Source organism: Eleutherodactylus coqui, chromosome 7 (assembly GCF_035609145.1).
Source record: "Eleutherodactylus coqui strain aEleCoq1 chromosome 7, aEleCoq1.hap1, whole genome shotgun sequence".
Taxonomy (NCBI): Eukaryota; Metazoa; Chordata; class Amphibia; order Anura; family Eleutherodactylidae; genus Eleutherodactylus; species Eleutherodactylus coqui.
Window position 1 is genome coordinate 64,824,522 of NC_089843.1, and position 21,422 is coordinate 64,845,943.

Here is a 21,422-nt window from a genome sequence, read left to right on the forward strand (position 1 = left end):
AAGCCTGAAGCAGAACCCTGCATTGGTTCAAAAGCTCGCGATTACATCATGTATTTTTGTTAGCCATTAAAAGGTATCATATCTACCAGATTACTTGGCTTCTCCTAACATAGTATGTTAGGCTGAATGAAGACCATGTCCATCTAGTTCAGCCTGTTTTAACCTCCCCCTTGTTGGTCCAGAGGAAGGCAAAAAAAAAACAAAAACAGCGAGTCAATTAGCTTCTATGGAGGAAAAAAATTCCTTCCTAACTCCATAATGGTAGGCAGAGTAATCCTTGGATCAACATTTGAGATCAGCAACCCCACCGGTCACTTAATGTTTATATCCTGTAATATCATAGCACTCTAGAAAGGCATCTAGTCCCCTTTTAAACTCCTCTATGGATTTTGCCATCACCACATCCTCAGGCAGAGAGTTCCACAGTCTCACTGCTCTTACAGTAAAGAATCCCTTTCTATGTTGTTGATGAAACCTGCTTTCTTCTAGACGTAGCGGATGCCCTCTCGTTACCGTCGCAGTCCTGGGTATAAACAGATCATGGGAGAGATCCTTGTATTGTCCCCTCATGTATTTATACATGGTTATTTGATCGCCCCTTAGCCGTCTTTTTTCTAGAGTATATAATCCCAATTTGGATAGCCTCTCAGGGTATTCCAGTCCTCCCATTCCGTTTATTAATTTAGTTGCCCTTCTTTGAACCCCCTCCAGCACTGTGACATCTTTCCTGAGCACCGGTGTCCAGAATTGTACGCAGTATTCCATGTGAGGCCTGACTAGTGCCTTATATAATGGAAGGATACTGTTCTCGGCCCTCGCCCCTATACCTCTTTTAATGCACCTCAAGACCTTATTAGCTTTTGCAGAAGCTGACTGGCATTGATTGCTCCATTTAAGTCTACAGTCCACTAGTAGCTCCAGGTCTCTTGCTGGGAACAATCACACTTTGCTCTACTAATGAACACAGTACCAAACTTTTCTCACTGTTTGAGTTTGAAACTGACAGAAGTCCGATCTATTAAAGTTAATCTGTGTATTCACACGTGCGGTTTTATTTTATTTCAGCAGACGATCATTGCATGGCCCAGATAAGACTCCCTAAAGCCTTGTGGTGCTTCTTCCTGTGTTGCTGTCCATACTGAGAAATGTTACCCTCCCTCCCAGACCCACAGTTAGGGTAAATACCCACTAGCGGTTTTTTTATGCAGATGTCAATGGGACTTGCCTGTCCACGGGTGTTTTTGCATTGCGTTCCCTGTGGCAATAATCCGTCCGTGGGGAACGCAGTGCAAGCTTTCCATAGCGTTGCTATGGAGAGCGCAGCCCCCCTGTCCACGAGCCGAGAATCATAGCGATTCTCCGCTCGCAGCTGGCAAATCGCAGCATGCTGCGAATTGCCGTGATTCTCTGCAATGAGCCTATCTGTCAGATAGGCTGACCGCAGAGATCTGTGAGCAGGCTCCTGCTCCCCGGCGGCGGCTCCCGCCGTGGGATATCACAACGCCCGTGGACAGGCAGACTAATGTTAAAATCGCATCACACAAAAATCGCAGAAGCATAAGCTTGCGATTTTTGTGCGATGCAGTTTTAACTTTAGAAGGTCTCATTGACATTTGCATAAAAAAGCAGCAATTTTGCAGCAATAAAAAAAAAAACGCTAGTGGGTAGAAGCCCTTATAGAGAACAGTTTCTGAGCATCAGTAAAACACATAAAATAGCCACTAGAGGGCAGTGTTGCACTGAATATTTCTGTATACTGTTACAGAGGTCACGTTCCTGTTCGTTTTATTCCTCTACTATTTGGGTAATGGCCTCCATAATTACTAGTTATCCGTTTACTGTTACACACGCAGTTTATTCATGTAGATCAGTAAGTACTGTAATTATTTTATGGCAGGTTTGTGTAGCCAGTCTTATAATAGAGGTGGACAGATTGTTTTTCTTTTTCATAATCTAGAAAGCATTACACTGTTTAACCCCTGGCTAACTGGTACATCATCTCCTGCTGAAAAAAACTGAACTTGTAGTTATATGGATGAAGAAATAGATTCTTTGATTACCCTTGAGTGAGGCATTTAAAGGGTTTGTCCAGTTATCCTCAGGATAAGTCATCAATATCAGATCAATGGAGGCCCGTTTCCCAGGTCCCCCGCCAATCGACTGATCGCTGGGTTGTTGTGCTTATGCATTGAGCTGATTTCTATAGGAAGCAGACAGCTCCATTCAGTGGCCAGGCTTGGTAATACCAGCAAAAATCCTATTGAATTGACTGGCCTGCAATACCAAGACTGGCCACTGCAGCGGGAATGGAGCTGTCTGCTTGCTGCAGAAATCAGCTTGTTGTATGAGCTGAGAACAGCTGATCAGCGGGTGTCTATGGCTGCAGACCCACACTGATCTACTATGGATGGCCAATCCTGAGAATAAGCCATCAACAGTTTACAACTGGACAACCCCTTTAATGAGCAACCTGTGCCTTTAGAGTAAATTTCAGGAAAAAATAAGGTTCACAACAACACAATTATGCAATAAATCATATTACAGTATATTGCCTTCCACTGTCATATAGCGGCAACTGCTTTCTCATCAGACTACTCATATGGGGCCACAGCAGATATTTTCAAGGATATTCATCATATAGTTCCTGCTAGTCAATCGTACAGTCGGCATCTGGAACCTGGAATATACGAAGTGATTCATGATTTTAAAATTCAGAATATTAACTTCCACACATTTCAAAGTTAGTCGGTTAAGAAAACTGCAAACGTTTATCAAGGCCCTTTATATCCATAAACCTCAGTTGATCCAGAGGGAAGCAAAAAACACCCAAAGTAACTCAACTTGCCGCAAAGTGAAAAATGCTTACATTGTGAGGGTGACGGGTGCTGGCTGAGGTCTCTCCCTGTCCTGGTGCGGCCGGCGTGGGTAACAGTGCCAGGAGACTCACAGTCTGTTCCAGAGAAGGGTTATGGTACTTTTATCCATTGTAGGCAAGAGAGTTATCAGTCCCCTATGACCGGGATCCGGCCACATTAAGGTCGGGGCAGGCGAATGAGGCATCTCTTTATGGTGGCACCTATGGAGGGGTACCCAATGTAGGCGGCGGGGAAAACTATTGTAGCTGGACATTGCGACTGAACTTTATGAATAAACTCATCAAGGCCAGTTCATCTACAAGATGTCTTTTAGCATTCCTGTGACCTGGGGTACATTACTAATCATTAGCACGGCCATTATTGCTGCAGTCTTTAACTTGAGAGTCAGTTACCGGTCGTAAACTTCCGTATTCAGGTTTAACTATAACCATTTTCACAAGTGTTTCCGCGCAACAGTTCCAAGATGTCAATCTACTCACAGTGTCCAAGTTTTGACCAGTAACTGATAACAGGAGAGCGAGATTATTAGGGGATGCTTGGTAATGGTCCCTCCGTTCCTCCTAGGCAGAGATATTCAATGCTGCTGATCTGTCTACTCATTAGGTGGTATATGCTGCTTACCCATATGGCCCAGATGGCTACAGAGAGCTGCAATGTTTTATGCCGTTACACTTCAGAAGCCCACCAGCTACTGCCACTGTCTGGTGTAGCATCATCCGGAGGAATGACCACACCCTGAGGTCCTCATCTGGAGGAATGACCACACCCTGAGGTCCTCATCTGGAGGAATGACCACACCCTGAGGTCCTCATCCCAAGGAATGACCACACCCTGAGGTCCTCATCCAGAGGAATGACCACACCCTGAGGTCCTCATCTGGAGGAATGACCACACCCTCAGGTCCTCCAGCATCCCTCTCTTAAAATAACAGGTCATAATTAACAGTAATACCGAAACACAAACTACACAGCTGGAATGACTGGGTTCCCCCCTTATACCATCTCGGTAAACTGCTTACTCTCAATGGACACCGGGTATTATAATCTACCGCAGTTGACAGTTAAATGCGTGATCCCATCTTGTCAAGTTATTACTTACCGATTGGTAGGAGTTCATCCACTGGGACCCCCACCGATGTAGGGATTTCATCTTCTGCACATCCTGAAATTTTGACAGCGGTGGTTGCACATGCATGCCATTGCTTCACTCATTTTACGGGGAACTGCCAAAGACAGCAAAGCACAAACACTTGGCTATTGTTACGTTCGTGTGGGCAAATAAGCACAAGTCCCACACAAACGTACACAAACATCCCCACACACTAAAGTAGATGGAATTGCTGAATATAAATACGAGGGACTAGTTCGTGAATTGGCCAAGTCACTTACGTCGTGAGCCCAGCGATCAAGGGTCCTTGTGTCTCGCGGTCCCTACTCTAACAAGACACCTGATCCAGCAACACAGGACACAGTTCACGCAGAAAGCAGCACCGCAAAGGTAACAGAACACAAGTCACATAGCAAGCTGCAACACAATGGTAACAGGACACAAGTCACATAGCAAGCTGCAACACAGAAGGAACATGACTGCTCACCCTGGACACCAAACAGATACTGACAGATACTGTATTTATATATGAGCTCAGACCCTGGGGATTGGCTGACAGGAGCAAACTACACCCAGCCAGCTAAGATATCGCTCTCAAGGTGTGCTCTTGGAACCCTGTAGAACAACAGACTCCAGCAGCACAAACCTGACAGCTATCTCGGGCAGTTCCCATTGAAGTGAATGGAGAAGTGGAGTGCTTGAGTAGCCATCATTGTCACAATTTTCAAAAGCATCAAGGGCAATATCTCTGGATTGTTGGGGGTTCCAGTGGTCGAACTCCTACCAATCGGCGAGTAATAACTGTGGTAGATTATAATACCTGGTGTCCATTGAGAGTAAGCAGTTTACATTACCTGTAAGAATGAGACATGCAGATCCTTGGCGTCCAGCAATGAGAATAGCCATGGATGTCCCCTGATGACTAGTGTAATGCCCCACTGCTGTTCCCTGGTGGCTGTGACTTAGGATAACGGTCTGATCTTCTGATAGAATGCGTTGTCTCATTCAAAAGAATTAAACAAAACTACAATACTCAGCGGCTTCACAAATGCAGCATTCGGAGTACAAACTAGACTGCAACCCAGCATAAACATTAAAGAGGCTTCAGCAATTTCATGAGCCCCTTTGAACAACTGATTGGCGGGGGCGCCGAGAATTGTACCCTCAGAGATCAGATGTTGCTGGCCTGACCTAAGGGTACTCCATCAATTTTAAAAACGCAGCCAATTTACAGCATATCTCTCATTTTAGCGGTCACTTGTACTTGGGGAGTAGCACTATATCTTGCCATTTATAGGACCTGTACATCAAATTTTTCAGTACTTTTTCCCTCTGCAAGCTCCATATCTAGGAGCTGGGTTTCCCTGAGCTGGTCTGTGTAGACAGCACTCAGAAGATGAGATCCTGTTCCCCTATTGCTCTGTAGCACACTAACAGAAGCAGCAGCATCATGGAGGACATTATTCAGCAGTATTAAGTAGTGCAGCTATGAATCCATCATAGGCGAGATGTAACTTAGTAGAAGCTGCAGCAGCATCTGTGTGTCTCTGCCTCTCTCTCATACTGCAGCTGCTTCCTCCTCTCCATAGATTTCAATTGGCAGCATGTAACCTGATCCCTCAGTTTCTGAGTAAGGAGCCAAATAATGGAAATAGATGTCAAAAGGGCCTAAGAATCCCACATTAGATCCTAGAGTCTGTTTTAAGAAAGATGTATTCATTGGTAACATATTTGGTAGTAACAGTGTAGTGCTGATTTATAATAATGGTTCCATTTTAGTGTCCAGAGGACGAGCAGCAGGATGAGCGTCTGTTTCTGCTTCATTTTCCTTTCCTTTGTTTTTGTCCAGTATTTGTTATCAGTGTAGCGGCAGCTGTCAGAGACAGGTCTGTTTTCCTGCGGTCTGTTGGGATACCAAGTGACTTTCACTGGGCAATTTAATTTTTCATATGCTCTTTTACGGGATGAATAATAGAGTAACGTTTAATTCAAGCATGCAAACCATATTACCACTGAAGGTAATTACAAAAAGAACTTTCATCAGAGCTGAGGTGTAGAGAAGAAGACAACGGAATCACAAGGAAGAACTGAAAGGAATTAGATTACAAACTCTCGTATGCTCTATGCATCCCCCCAGCATTAAGAAATGTATGTTTAAGGAGGTTTTCTAATTTAAAGGCTCTCTGCACTATTGCACTCTTTTTTAATCAATGTGTTTTTGGAAATGAAGACTTTTTGTAATTGATTTTCATTACAAATTTCTGATTATTTGCTTTCTACGCTTGTATTGTCTTCCAAGGTACTGCAGGTTGGAGGACTGAAATCTTAGCAAATTCTGTCAGTCAGAGTAAACTGACTGACCCCTCCGCTAGCCTATTGTGAACCAGCATTTGCTGCCATTCCAATGAGCTATTATAGATGGCTGTATGACAGTGCTGGAGAATGGTGGAGGAGATCAGGAGGAGAGAGAGCAGAGAAAGCTACTACTATAGAGGGTTATAATGCACTCTGGGTGAATTTTATGTCCTTATTAGCAGAGAGGGTGAACAGACCAGTTACCACTAAGAGAGCGGATGCAGAGATAGTATTGAGTGTGTATGGATATACTACAAGGCCTCTGAAAGAGGACAGTGTAGGCAGAGCTGAGCTTGTTCACTTTCATGAGAGAGACCAGATGGTCAGTGCTGCAAATACCCTGCAGCCAAAAACGTGAATATAGCGAACTGGTAAAACAAGTATGAGTCTTTCTAAATGCATGAAAAGGAAAACTCAATGCAAATAACACCCAAAAAACAACAAACCTACAGATAAGTGCATTTTTTGAAGGAACTTAGTAAGGTATATATATCATTTTTTGTTGCACAAAGGTTTCCATAGCTTTTAATAGAAAGAGTCCCTCTACTAGTGAGAGTAGAGAGCAGCTACAAAGAACTTCCCTTGCTCTGGAGTGCATTATAAATGCATTATTTGGCAGTCCATTGATTTCAATAGCCAATGTGTAATGCTTTGCTTTCCCCTGTGGTGGTGTTACAGGGGGATTACAGCTCGTTGCTGGGGGCCCCAGCAGATGGACACTGTGATTAGTTTATTGCCAGGATACTCTTCCAAGAAAAAGAGATTGATTGTCCAAACAGAAAGCCTCTTCAATATCTGGGGCACTGAAGAGCTAGGAGACTTTCTTCTAAAGGAAATACTGCTGCCGTAGACAAAGACTGCTCCAAGGAGAGAATATTATAGTTCCTGAAGAAAATTAGTGTACATGCAGTTTCATCTCTCATGCAGATCTAAGACGTTTCCCCAGGAGTATATATACATGCATTTTTAATTTTACAGGTTTTATAAACTGTTTTCTAGGTTAGCATATTTCCATATGCCTGCAAACCACCATACATTGTATCAACCACCTAAAAGCAGCACCAAAACATTCTCTATTCACTTTATTCCATATTGGCATAAGAAAGAATACATGCAAGTTGCTCTCCTCACATGTCTGCTTTAGTAAATGCTTCCGTTCTCCATAAAATAGCAATTCTGGGGCATTTTTTCTAATTTTAGAATTCTGCTTTGTGTCATTCCTCTATCATTCTTCCTGGAAATGACAACTGGGCGTTTCCATTGCCTTAGTCAATGGGGGTTTCCCTATTGTTCAATCAGTACAGGTGGAGTCACAATGTGTTACATAACATTCAATTGTTTTTGAATTCAGATTTTGTTTACTTGGACTGCCCCTTTAAATATCCATACAAGTATGCATGATACATATTAAAGAGTTTGTCCCACTTCTAGTTGTTTTGTAGCAAAAACCAGGTAGCTCTTACATTGTGCAGTGGCCAAAGTTGGCTCTGCATGCTGAGTGCAATTGAAATGAATGGAACTCAGCCTGCAGTACCACGTAGGGCCACTGTGCAATATACAGAGCTGTCTGTTTCCTGCAGCAAAACAGAGAGAGACAACCCCTTTAATAAGCCTATGCACAGGTGTTCATGATGCACCTGAGAAGTATTTTATGTTTTTGATGATACAAACTGTACTTTAAAACCTCCATGATGTAAAGAATTCTGTGTAATAGACCTTTTTCTTCATATCTTTACTTACTGTGTATATGACGTGTTGTTATTTTCCCCACCAGTGCTTTGCTGTGCGTTCTTTGGGCTGGGTAGAAATGGCAGAAGAGGACCTGGCGCCAGGGAAAAGTAGTGTTGCTGTGAACAACTGTATTAGACAACTATCATACAGCAAGAATGACATCAGAGATACAGTTGGCATTTGGGGAGAGGTAAGCTTTAACCATTCACCAGCCAAGGAAAAGCTATTAATACCAGTTACTATATTGAATGGTCTTCTGCTCTATGTAATATGATCCCTCAGTGAGAAAATCCATGAGTTATACTGTAGAAGTACTTCAGTGAGTGCAGAGTTTCTGAGTAGTTACACATAGTGAAGAACCCAAGTATAGAGGAAAATAGCCCCTGATAAGTGGAGAAAGAGTAATGTTACATATTACATAGTTTATTACCTTGCTACACTACTGATTTCTACATGTAAACGATGAGTACATTTTAAGTGGTGAACACAAACCTGTTGATGGGTAAGATATGGGCAAGCTAAATTAAAGACGGGAACTCAGAATGATATTAAAAGTGAAATCTCTATTTGAATATGTGATGGTTTTATTGCAAGGTTTAAAGTATAGCTTTTTTGTGTAATTTGGCCATTTTCATGTAAGTTGATAACTGTTTACAGTAAGTTGTGTACTTCGCTGTTAGGGGACGTGACAGGGAGCCAGGTGATGTAGTTTTTATGGTCACCTGCGCCCGCGATCCAGCACTCTTGTCCTCTAAAGATCGCGCGGGGCTAGAAAATCCTCTCTCCCTATCGTTCCTGATTAGAGATGAGCGAACGTACTCGTTTCGAGTAATTACTCGATCGAGCACCGCTATTTTCGAGTACTTCAGTACTCGGGTGAAAAGATTCGGGGGGCGCCGGGGGGCGGGGGGAGGCGTGGCGGCGCGGGGGGTAGCAGCGGGGAACAGGGGGGAGCCCTCTCTCTCTCCCTCTCCACCCTACTCCCCACTGCAACCCCCCACTCACCCACGGCGCCCCCCGAATTTTTTCGCCCGAGTACGGAAGTACTCGAAAATCGCCGTACTCGGGCGAAAAAGGGGCGTGGCCGAGTACGTTCGCTCATCTCTATTCCTGATTCTTCTCTAGTATTGCTAGTCTCCTTGTCACTATTGGAACATGAGCCTGTAACTGCAGCCATTACTGGAACATGAGCCGGTAGCTGCAGCCATTACTGGTACATGAGGCGGTACCTGCAGCCATTACTGGTACATGAGCCGGTACCTGCAGCACAATCAGGTTGTACAGGTAGTCTTGCTCCTCCAGGTTGGCACATCCATACGTTGCAAGAAGGTTTGTCGTGCCTCCCGGCACAGTCTTAAGTGCATGGAGTAGATACCAGGACACGGGCCATTACATGAGGAGAGCTGAGAAGGCCATAGAAGGGCATAAACCAGCATTAGGACCGGTATGTGCTCCTTTGTGCAAGGAGGAGCACTGCGAGAGCCCTACAAAATGACCTCCATTGGGCTACTGGCCTACATGTATCTGACCAAACTCCCAGAAACAGACTCCACGAGGGCCGAATGTCCTGTAGTGGGACCTGTGCCCACAGCCCAGCACCATGCAGCTCAGTAGGCTTTCACCACAAAACACCAGAAATCCACTATTGGCGCCCCTTGTCTTCATAGATGAGCACATGTTCACACTGAGCTCACATGGCAGATGTGATAGAGTTAATTTCAATTTAATTTGAGATCAGATATATGGGGGAAGCGCTCTCATCATTCTTTTGAGCAGTGTATATCTTCACATTTACCACTCATTTCTAGGTTTAGTGTTCCTTTAACATATACCTTACAAACTGTATACAGGACTTCTCTACATCCACTATATCCGAAAGCAGAAGAGCTTACCTAGGTGTAAAAGATATGCTGAGATTTACTAAGCCGTTCTCCTAAGCATTATATAAACTAGGCACATGAAATATTAATTACGGGCTACAGGCTGGCATCTCCATGTAGTTCACTACTGAGACTTCAAAGAGATGCAACTAATGTTCGGTTGTAACTGCACATCTAGGTCACTTAATAAATGAGATCACTGAATAGTGGAACATCATTTACGATTAAAGCACAAATGTAATGGTAATCTATTTATTAATTATATACTACTAGTTGAAGACTCCCTACAGTTCCTGTTATTACGACATGTATAGTAATATGATGTTTAGGGAAAAGTTCATTTACTCCATCCCATAATAGTATTTAAGGGCCCTAGGTGGTTGATGCACCTTGAACTACTATTATGTCAGTGAGATTGTGCGGGCACTGCCACTGGGCTATCATAATCCCTGGCAGGGAATGACTGTAATACACTGTTGCACTTGTGCCACGGCTTTTGGTATAAGAACATAAACACAGTTGAAGCAACCCTCCATGCCTGGAGAAACAAAGATTGCTGCACCACGTCTCTGACTAGTTGATGTACACTGTACATTAGTATGGATCATTAGTCTAAGACATTACACCTGCTTTGATTGACCAGTGCTGTCCGCATGAGTAGTGCTGTCCGCACGAGCAGTGCTGTCCGCACGAGCAGTGCTGTCCACATGAGCAGTGCTGTCTACATGAGCAGTGCTGGCCAGTCAGAGCAGCAATACATACTAATGCACAGTTGGTAAGACCAGCAGTGTGGCCATCTTTATTTGTTTAGGCCTGGAGGATTGCTTTAAGGTTTTCAATGCCCTATTCAAGGAGGATTGGGAAGACCCTTTGTAACTATGATTGACAGCAACAGCCTGGGGCTGGCATCACTATGTAGACAGCCTGGGACCAGATAAAGGTTTCCTTGGTTGTCTCTTGTAAAAACTCTTTTAGGGCATATTAGTAGTATTGCCTGACAGGTGTCTGTGGATACTTCTATGCACAGGAACAACGTAGCAGCATACACAAGCAAGTCAGTATATTGTAATAAAAAGGATGTTACATGAAAGTCCCTGTATGGGATTAAAAATGTTTTGCAGAACAGAAATATGGACTAGAAAATAACACATTTTTTAAAATGCATTTTATTGTAAAAACACAAATACACTAATAAAACCACCACGTTTTATATTCCCTTAATCGTGGCAACCTATACATTAGGTATATACTGTGCACTTATTGTGGGTCTGCAATCAGCAATGTGGAGTTACAACTGGTGGCATAATGTTTTTTTTCTCATCCCGCTAAAATAAAATTAATAAAAATTGTATACTAACATATACGTGCCCCAAATGGTGCGTGTATAAACTGCAACTAGTCCCACCAAACTCAAGACCCGATATTGATGCAAAACTATAAAATCATTATTAGTTCTGGCATGGCAAGAGGAAATATTTAAAGAGAACCTGCACATTCACGCTGAGCGCTCCTATTCCGTCAGCTGTTTTCATCTCCTCCAGGTGAACGGCTCCATATAGTGCTTATATATCACTATATGGGGCCGTCTTCAGCTGCTAAAAGGGCTGAAAACGTTCAACGGAGCACGAGATCTCCAGTGTGAAACAGCAGGTACTTGAAATATGCTGAAAAATTGGTCTTCTGCTGAAAATGTTAAAGGGAACCTGTCATTGGGTTCATGCTGGCCGAACCGCAGGAAGCATACACCCAGGACAGGTACACACATTGCCCTCATGTATGTTCAATTATGAACCACTACAGTCTTTCAGAATAAACATACTGGGAAGTTTGACTCCGAACAGAGCTCCGAGTCAGAGGGGGAGCACCGGCCTCTTCCCGCCTGCAGCATGAAGACTTACAGTTCTCTCCTCTACACAAAACGGAAGAGAGCTGCCAGTCTACATGCCGCGGGCGGGGAGAGGTCAGCATGGTCCACCTCTTTCACTCAGAGCTCTGTTCGGAGTCAAACTTCAATGTGTGTTTAGTCAGAAATGCCGCAACGTTTCAAAGCAATACATCCACAAGGTCATTGAACATACCAGTCCCGAGTTCATGCTGCTTGTGGTTTGGGCAGCATTAACTTGGTGACAGGTTCCCTTAAACAAGTAGAAGTTATCTCCTCCTCAGTGCTTCTCCCTGTCTTATCAACTTGAGACAGACTCATTGTTAGCATACGTTGCCGAACAGCTAATTCGTTTTAAATCAGGTTGTCAAGTTTCCTAGTAACAATCTGTGTCAATACTTAAAGGGGTTGTCCACATTAAAGACGACACCTTTCGGAATGTGATGCTTGGAGTGAAGAAGTGATCGCCCCAGTTTCCTCTCACAGCACCCCCAGTAAACAACTGGTTGGCCAAGGGAAGCCAGACGGGCATTGCGGTTGCCGACTGGAAACTGTAGTTTCACATGACCACCATTCAGATAAATAGCTATCCTGTAATACATGGAGGGCTTAAAATCCACCAGAATGTTCCAGCTCATAGAAGGGATTCTTGAAAGGAGGACCCCACTCCACAATGTTCATAAACCCTAATATCCTCCAGAGCAGTTACTATCTCTTCCAGCGGCTCTCTGCTCTGACTAATGGAGAAGGTGTCAAACAGGAGAACTGCCCCTATAAGGTTAGCTCAGCATTGACTTGGCATTGAACTGCAGGAGGCGAATGAACAAAGAGGTTGGCTCCACTTATGTATATCTTGTAATCTCATATTAATTTTGAAAAAAGATACTGAACATTTTTAATGGAAATGGTATCAGACAATCGGCAATGGAGACACCCCCCCCCCTCCCCATTTATCTAATTAACATTCGGTACCAACATTCATTCCCATACTGTGAGACATTCCGCTTGGGAACTCCCTCAGAATTCTCCAGAAATGCCGGTTTTAATGCATATTGGTCCAGACTTTGCTCTTTCTTGTGGTTGGTTGTATTAGACCCTTGGGAATTATACGTCCTTCACTCTTCTAGGTAGGGTTTCCACTAAATTTTTCAAGATTTCACCAAGGTCACCTCATTTTATTACTATGTCATAAAATATAATAGGAATGACATCTGACAGTAAGACTCATGTCATGCATGTTAATAAAACTTGTGCCGGTAGTCCTTTTCATGGCTCAACCTTCCTACAATATGTAATCTGGCGATCTAACTTGACTAATTATTGTTCTTTTCTTCTTTTTCAGGGTAAAGATATGTATCTAATTTTAGAGAATGACATGTTAAATCTGGTAGATCCTATGGACCGCACCCTCCTACATTCACAGCCCATTGTAAGCATTCGAGTGTGGGGAGTAGGCCGGGACAATGGACGGTGAGTGAATGGATGTTACTCCACCGCTGTTTTACTTTATGCTATGATGTCTTGGAGTGTTGTGTTTTGTGTGTGAGGATATTGTGGATGATTGCTGCTGTGCTTGATGATATCATTGCAAATATGATTATTGACCACATACCATACACTACTGGTGTAAATATTCTTTCCAGTTTGGGTGGATATGAACTGTTTATAAGGTTTTCTTGTGAGGAAATCACAGTAACAAGTTAATTCTTGTAGTAGCTGCAGCAAACCATTATCATGCACTTCATTTATAGTCTAGTAAACTAGTCCTTGATCATCATCCCCTGACGAAGCTGCAAAGGGTGGCAGGTCTGGATGCCCCCTGGACACAGGTCTATGGGTTTGCATGTCTAATATGGGCATCCACACATTGTTTGCAGTCCTATGTACTAAGCTCAGCACCTTATTTCTGGTTGAACTCCTTGCTGCTAGTTTGTAAGATGCCGCACTGCTTACTTTATGAGTTGTATATCTCTATTTGAGCTTTTATGTTAGATATTGGATATATTTATTATCCATGCCTTGTTCCCATCTTTGACATTGTAAGGGCTCACTCCCGTTGGCATTAGCCCCCATTAACCATTTCCGTTTTTTTGTTCCATTTGTAGAAATAAGATGGAAATAAACCGTTTTTTTTAATTCTAATTAATTTCAATGCATTAAAAAAAACCTGAAATATTTCGGTTTATTTCCAGCTGGCTGCGGATCTACCCTTCCTTTTGCATTGTACGTTGAATGTGGTTGTGAGTTATAATGGCCACGGAAAGACGCCTATATGTTGAATATAATGAGATAATTAATATAGATAAAGTCCTAACATAAAAAAGCCAGAAAGGGCCGCTGGAGGCTGTAAATCACTTTCTATGTAGACGACAGCAGCTTCTCTAAGATCTTATACTGTATGCAGTGTACTAACAGATATGGAGCCGCCCTCACCTGGTGTCCAAAGGAGCCGCTCATCCTGGTAGAGATAAAGGGCAGAACAGGACATGTAGTACTATACTATACCATAAAGAGGCGCTACTGGGCATCCAATCAGTGCATGCACTTCAGGAACACAGTGGCAAACTGAGCAAAAATGAAGCTCAGAAATTCCCAATAAAATTCATGGAAAGTAAAACAGAACCGATTTTTTTTTTTCCGTTTTGCTGCTTCTCTGACGGAACAGCAGAACGGAAAACGGATGCTGATGTGAATGAGCCCTGATCGATTCATTCGATCGGTGAGTCGCAATGAGAACTGTGTGACTTTTTCCCAGTATTATTACATCCAGAATTACTAGTTTTCTCCCATTTTGTATGGTTTACATATGGATGTGTAATATATACATATATAGAGAGAGGGAGTTACGTTGTAACATACTGGTTATCACCCTCATCTTTGTTCTATGCCCTTACACTGTGAAGCATATCTGAGCCCGGAACATGACGGTTCCTGGAAATAGTTACTTGCCAGCTAAGGAACTTTTATGTACCGTTAAACCTCTAATATACAGACGAGGGTTTACTTGCAAAATGGTCCGGAGACTGGGCGGGTATTAGAGGCAGGCCTTTATTAGTCTGCTACCACAGATGTGTACTGGGCTATACCATATCCATTTTTATTATCCCTTCCCATGGTGGGCTATATACCATATAAGGGATATTTTCTTATCTTTTAGTATCATTATTGATCTTCATCATCAGCTTCAGAAATGACTGCTGCCTTTTCATCTAACTCGTCCAAGTCATCAACTTCTGCATCCTTGTGAGCCCTTTCTATGTTCCTTGTCGTGCCAACTTCAACTTTTTTCTGCTCTCAGAAGACGCTTGACCATCATGAAAGCAATGAATCAAATCTTGGTGTTTTCCCGCTTTTGTTGTGTTGAAAGCCATGACGGGAAAAAAAGGGATTTCTTGGTACACGATGGGCGTCTATTTGAGACCAGTGGCTCCAAGTTTGCTGCGTTTTGCAAAGCCACTGATGTCAAATAGATGCCAAGTACGGTACCCAAGTCCGTTTTGCATATAGCAGCTGTTTGCCAGATCCCATTTGCATATCACCCTCGTTTTCAAACGCCAGGTCCCCAAGTCCACATGGCAATAGCGCCGTTCTGCAATGGAGGCTGGACCCCGAATCTGCTTTGCTACTAACTGCTCTTCTCCAATAAACGCTAGGTCTATTTTGCAGAATGGGCTTGGAGACCCGGCGGCTACTAGAGGCAGGCCTTTATTAGAGGCTTACAGTATATCACTTTTTTATTGTCTCTTTTCCTGGTTTCCAAAGGCGGTTGCTTTTATCTCCCCTTGCACTGTCATTGTTCTGGTGGCGTTGTCTGTAAAATGCCTTACATCATCTATGTCAGAAGTAATGCAGATCTTTGACTTGCCTCCTGCTGTCTCGGCTCCTTCATTAGACATCCGAGTGTTCCCTTTCATCTTATATAAGAGCACCTGTCCTGATCAGTTAGCCGTCCTTCTGTACTGCAGCAGGCAAGAATAATACTGACAGCAAAAACCTTTGATAAAAAAACAAATCAGTCAGGTTTTTCTTATAATTTGGGGGACGTAAAGTGGCTTTTTCATCACTCAAATGCATTTACAACTGCAGACATCCAATGTCCTTACAAATCAGTGACTGCGAAGTCACTCCAGAGCCATAGAACAAGGAGTAGAACAAGGAGACTCAAGGTGCTTCAGTCAATTCATCCAAGTAGACAGTGCAAGGTGAGAAAATAAGCAACCAGCACCCAGAGGGCTTGTTCGGGGTCTGTTACAGAGTTCTTTCTGCTAACTTGCATTGTGGGGACATCCTTATAACAGACCCTGTGCAATAACTAACCTTCCCACAATACAGTGCCCTAGATATCATTGGAGAAGCTAAGCTAATCTACTGTGGCAAGGTTGTAGCTTTAGGTTGTGCAGAGAAAGCACTTGCACTCAGATCCGGGTTCCTGTGGGGTTCCAAATGCCCTTTTACTACAAGAGAAGACTCCTGTATTATAAATGGCACATGGTAGATGGACGACTCGGTTACAGATGCTGCATTGGGGTCTATGAGCTACATCTTGTGAATGTTGCTCTAGACACTAACATATACAGTGTCCAAGCCATGGCAAGCCTTAACTATATGCGACCTGTGCAGTTATACAGGGTGCTGGCCACCAGCTTGTTGGTGGGACATCAGGGAGATGTAGGCTGGGGGTGATCACCTCCCTTAGGTCCATCCGGCCACATGATCTTCTTTTTCCATACAGCAGCATGTTGGAGACCTACATGAATCCTCCTCCTCCTTACTCTGTTTGGTTACTTCTGATTTTTCTAGGTGTCGCTGTCAGCCTTTTAATGCCCCTGCAACCCAATTGCTTAGTGCTGTTACCATATTTATGTTTTGAGCTTGGTTTTAGTACAGTATTTATGTACTAAACTTTGTTCAGGAGATGTATTTATGATATGAGTTTGGTTCTGGGGCTGTATTTGTTATGAGTTTAGTTCTGGTGCTGTAATAATATTATGTGCTTGATTCTGTGGCTGTATTTATGTACTAAGCTTAGTTCTGGTGCTGTATTCGTGTTATGAGCTTGATTCTGTTGCAGTATTTATGCGATGAGTTTACTTTTGTTACTATATTAATGTTATAATCTTGGTTCTGGTACTGTATGTTATGAGAATGGTTCTGGTGCTGTATTTATTTTATTGAGCTTGGTTCTGGTACAGTATTTATTCACTAAGCTGTTCTGGTGTGGGCATGCTGCTGTTTTGTAGCTTTCTGCACAAGCAGTGCTATATAGTTCTTTTCTTATGATGGCAGTCACCAATTTAATATTATTGCAATCAATACAGTAAAAAGTATACTGTTTTAACATGGGAGCCTCTAGGAAGCAGATGGCTGATGGGTGGCACCTGTTGAGTCATCCGTCAGACATATGTGTTCTTTCATGTTTGTTCAACAGAAGTCTGTTACATGTATTTTACATATCCAGCCTCTCATTACATATAATGTGCCACTAACACATGAATCCAACACTACCTCTCTTATCTGCCATTTCATGAAAAAAAAGTTTTTCTCTGCTTCCCACGAGGTATATAAATGTCCGAAGGGTGGTTCACTACCCAACTTGTCTGAGATTCACTCCCCCCTCCAAATGTTAAGAGTTGCTTTACACAGAACAACTATTGTCCATATAATTGCCTATATACCCAGTGGTTATCCAGCATACACATGGCCACCAACAGGGTGATGAGCGATAATTTGTTCACTAGTTGCTAGTCATTTCGTTTCAGCTCACCTAAAAATTGTCGTTGTTGATCCTCTGGTTTAAACAGGCAGTCATTTGCCGTTGTTGATGTCTTGATTGACATGTGTCATAAAGGACTGCGCTGGCATTAGACTTCTGTTTCAGTGCATGCGCAGACAAAAGTACATCTCTCTAGGCTGAGGTATATGGAGGGGGGAGTGAGTCTTGGACGAGTTGGGTAGTGGAAGCGCCCAATGGATAGTTTAGAAGTCACTTAGATGATGTGTGGAGTTTGTATGGAGCAGGATCAGGTGTCAATACTGTACTCAGCGGTTATTAGATAGATTTATAGATAGATGGATATGAAATAGATATGAGATAGATCGATATGAGATAGATAGATAGATAGATAGATATGAGATAGATAGATATGAGATAGATAGATACATAGATATGAGATAGATAGATATGAGATAGATAGATATGAGATAGATAGATACATAGATATGAGATAGATAGATAGACAGATAGATAGATAGATAGATATGAGCTGGATGGATGGATGGATGGATAGATATGAGATAGATAGCTAGATAGATATATAGATATGAGATAGATAGATATGAGCTGGATAGATAGATAGATAGATAGATAGATGTGAGATAGATAGACAGATAGATAGATAGATAGATAGATATGAGATAGATAGATATGAGATAGATAGATAGATAGATATGAGATAGATAGATATGAGCTGGATAGATAGATAGATGGATAGATAGATGGATAGATATGAGATAGATAGATATGAGATAGATAGATAGATAGATAGATAGATAGATAGATAGATAGATAGATATGAGCTGGATAGATAGATAGAAAGATAGATATGAGATAGATGGATTTTGGATAGATAAATTTGATATAGATAGATAGATGGATAGATAGGAGATGGATAGATAGGAGATGGATAGATAGGAGATGGATAGATAGGAGATAGATAGGTAGATATGAGCTAGATAGGTAGATATGAGCTAGATAGGTAGATAGATATGAGCTAGATAGATAGATAGGAGATAGATAGGTAGATATGAGATAGATAGATAGATAGATATGAGATAGATGGATTTTAGATAGATAGATATGGGATAGATATTATATAGATGTGAGCTAGATAGATACATATGAGCTAGAGAGATAGATGTATATATAAAATACAATTATACAAAATATATATTCTTTTATAAATTTGGTTTTGTCGTGATCGCACTGGCCCACCAAATAAAGTTATCATGTCAATTTTCTCCCCCCACCCCCACCCCCCCTCAAAAATTGGAGGTTTTCTCCATTTCTCCCCACTCAGAATTTTTTCAAAAAATTTTCAGTTAATTATATGACGCATTATTTAATAATATTGAAAAATACAATACGTCTCGTAAAAAAAAAACAAGCCCTCAGACAGCTATGTCTACAGAAAAATAAAAGAGTTATGATTTTTTTAGAGTGGGGAGGGAAAGCCAAAAATTGAAAAAGAGCTGCATCTTTAAGGGGTTAAGGAAGAACACATCTGTACTACGACTAATATTATATTATAAACTGTATGTATGATTCTCTCAGCTCCTTGTATGCATTCTAAATGTAACTAGTGAGGTAGTATCTGATAGTGATCCGTAATGTGTATGGCCGTATGCCGTACAGTCAGTAATGGAGCTAGTTTATGGTGTAGCACAGCTGCTACCTCTGGCTCAGTCCTGTAACTGTACATGAGATGGAAGTCCCTTCTGGTGGCTCATTCTGCTGCCTTGCTTTTATACATTTGAGAAAAAAAATAAAGATGCGAGGCATGTGATATAAGTAAAGGACAAAACAGGACTCGCTGTTTGTATATAAATGTAGCACCGCTTGAAAACGCTCTTTAAATATTATGATATGTAGCAATTCCCTCATGTGTCTATTACAAAATACGCATTAATAATAATGCCAGCAGCTGCAGCTATTCAATATATCCATTTTTGTCTTTTCATGAAGATGGAAGCCTGCCTGTCCCTCAGCTGCTGCAGAGGAAATCTATCATTACATGCGGGCCATTTAAAGAGACTGTGGCCCTATCAGCTAAGCTTATGGGCTGAAAGTAGGTGACCCGTGAAGTCCAGGGATTTAAGCTTTATACTTACCTTCTCCATCGTTCTCCTGGTATGAGTGTCCGTCTATGAATGTTCATCTATGTTCATTCAGTGCCAGGGGCGTAACTAAAGGCTCAGGGGCCCTGATGCAAAAGGTGAGCTGGGGCCTCCCCTCTAACTGTATCTGTACACGTACCCATACCTAAACCATGCTGCACAGAGGTATAACTTGAAGCTTCTGGGCCCCAATGCAAAACCTGTAACCGGGCTCCCAACTATAATGCTTTATTCATAGTACTGGGCTCCCTATATGGAGAAGAGAGGCCTTATGGCCCCCTAAGGCTCCTGGGCCCGGGTGCAACCGCATCCCCTGCACCCTCTATAGTTCCGCCCCTGCCATGTCCACCAGGTGAGGAGCTGCTGCAAGAGTAGCACTCCATTCTGGCTGATGGTGAAGACTCCTCACCTCTATGACTGCTACATGTCCTGGACAACCACTCTAACTTCCAAAGAATTCGCTTAGACAGTATTTGAAAATAGGATTTCTCAAGTGGACAACCCATTTCATATCAGTAGGATTTTTTACATGTTGTGCTATTGCATTAGGTGTGCACGCTATTAATGTGCACTATATACTGAGTATAGCTTTGTGAATGCTGCCTAATAATTAATTAATTGACTCCCATTCAAGAACTCCTATTCTACCACTTGGTGCTCTACAAGTGTATTTTCTGGGAGAGGCCATTTATAATGTCTCTTTCTACACTTGTGAACATATTTATTTCAGCTTGATACTTTTGTTTAGCCTTAGCTACATGCAACCTGTACATCCACCAGCTTATACAGGGGGCACCAGGTGGATGTAGGCTGGAGGCGATCCCCTCCCCTACTTCCATCTGACCTAATCTTTTCCCCCAGTGTGACAACATTTTGTGGAGCTACATCAACCTGTCTGCATCTTCTCTTCCCTAATGATCCGAGGTGCCACTGTTAGCCCATTGGCACCTTTGCAACACAGTTGCTTAGTTCTTTTACTGTATTTATGTTAGGAGCTTGGTTCTGTGTTAATATTTATATCCAGAAAAGGATTTGTGCTGAATTTATGTTATCAGCTTGGTTTTAGGTCTGTGTTTTTGTTAGGAACTTGGTTCTGGGTCTGTACTTATATTATGAGCTTCAATCTGTGGCTATATTTTTGTTGTTAGCTTAGTTCTGGAGCTATACTTACAATGTAATGTTCTGAGGAGTCGCTGTTAGCCCATTTGGTGCCTCCACAACACAGTCGCTTACTTCTGCTACTGTATTTATGTTATGAGCTTTGTTCTCGTATAGCATCTATTTCCTGAGAATGGGTATAGTATCAATGTCCTGAGAATAGTTTGTGCTGAATTTATGTTATGAGCTTGGTTCTGAGGTTGTATTTATGTTATTATCTAGGTTCCCAGGCTGTATTTACTTTATGAGCTTGGTTCTGGTATTGTATCTGTGCCCTGAGGTTGGTTTCTGCTGTATTTATGGATTGAGCTTGGTTATGGTGTTATACATAAGTACTGAGCTTGGTTTTGGTATTGCATTTGTGTCTTGTGCTTGGCTATGGTATTGCATCTATGTATTGAGGGTTCTTCATGCTGTATTTACGTTAAGAGCTTGGTTCCGGTGCTGTATTTATGTTATGAGCTTGGTTCCGGTGCTGTATTTATGCTATGTTGATTCTGGTAAGGTATTTATTCACTCAGCTGTTCTGGTGTGGGTACC

The 21,422-nt window shown here is 42.3% G+C and overlaps 1 protein-coding gene across 7 annotated transcripts in view; it reads left to right on the forward strand.

The window, feature by feature from the left end:
- The window catches only part of APBB2 (amyloid beta precursor protein binding family B member 2), a 324,093-nt gene that overhangs the window by 221,387 nt on the left and 81,284 nt on the right, over positions 1–21,422 (forward strand). For all 7 annotated transcript variants that reach the window (XM_066573153.1, XM_066573149.1, XM_066573154.1 and 4 more), the window contains 2 exons: positions 8,113–8,259; positions 13,174–13,301. In XM_066573153.1, the coding sequence (XP_066429250.1) occupies positions 8,113–8,259; positions 13,174–13,301 (275 nt within the window). The remainder of the gene's footprint in view (positions 1–8,112; positions 8,260–13,173; positions 13,302–21,422) is intronic.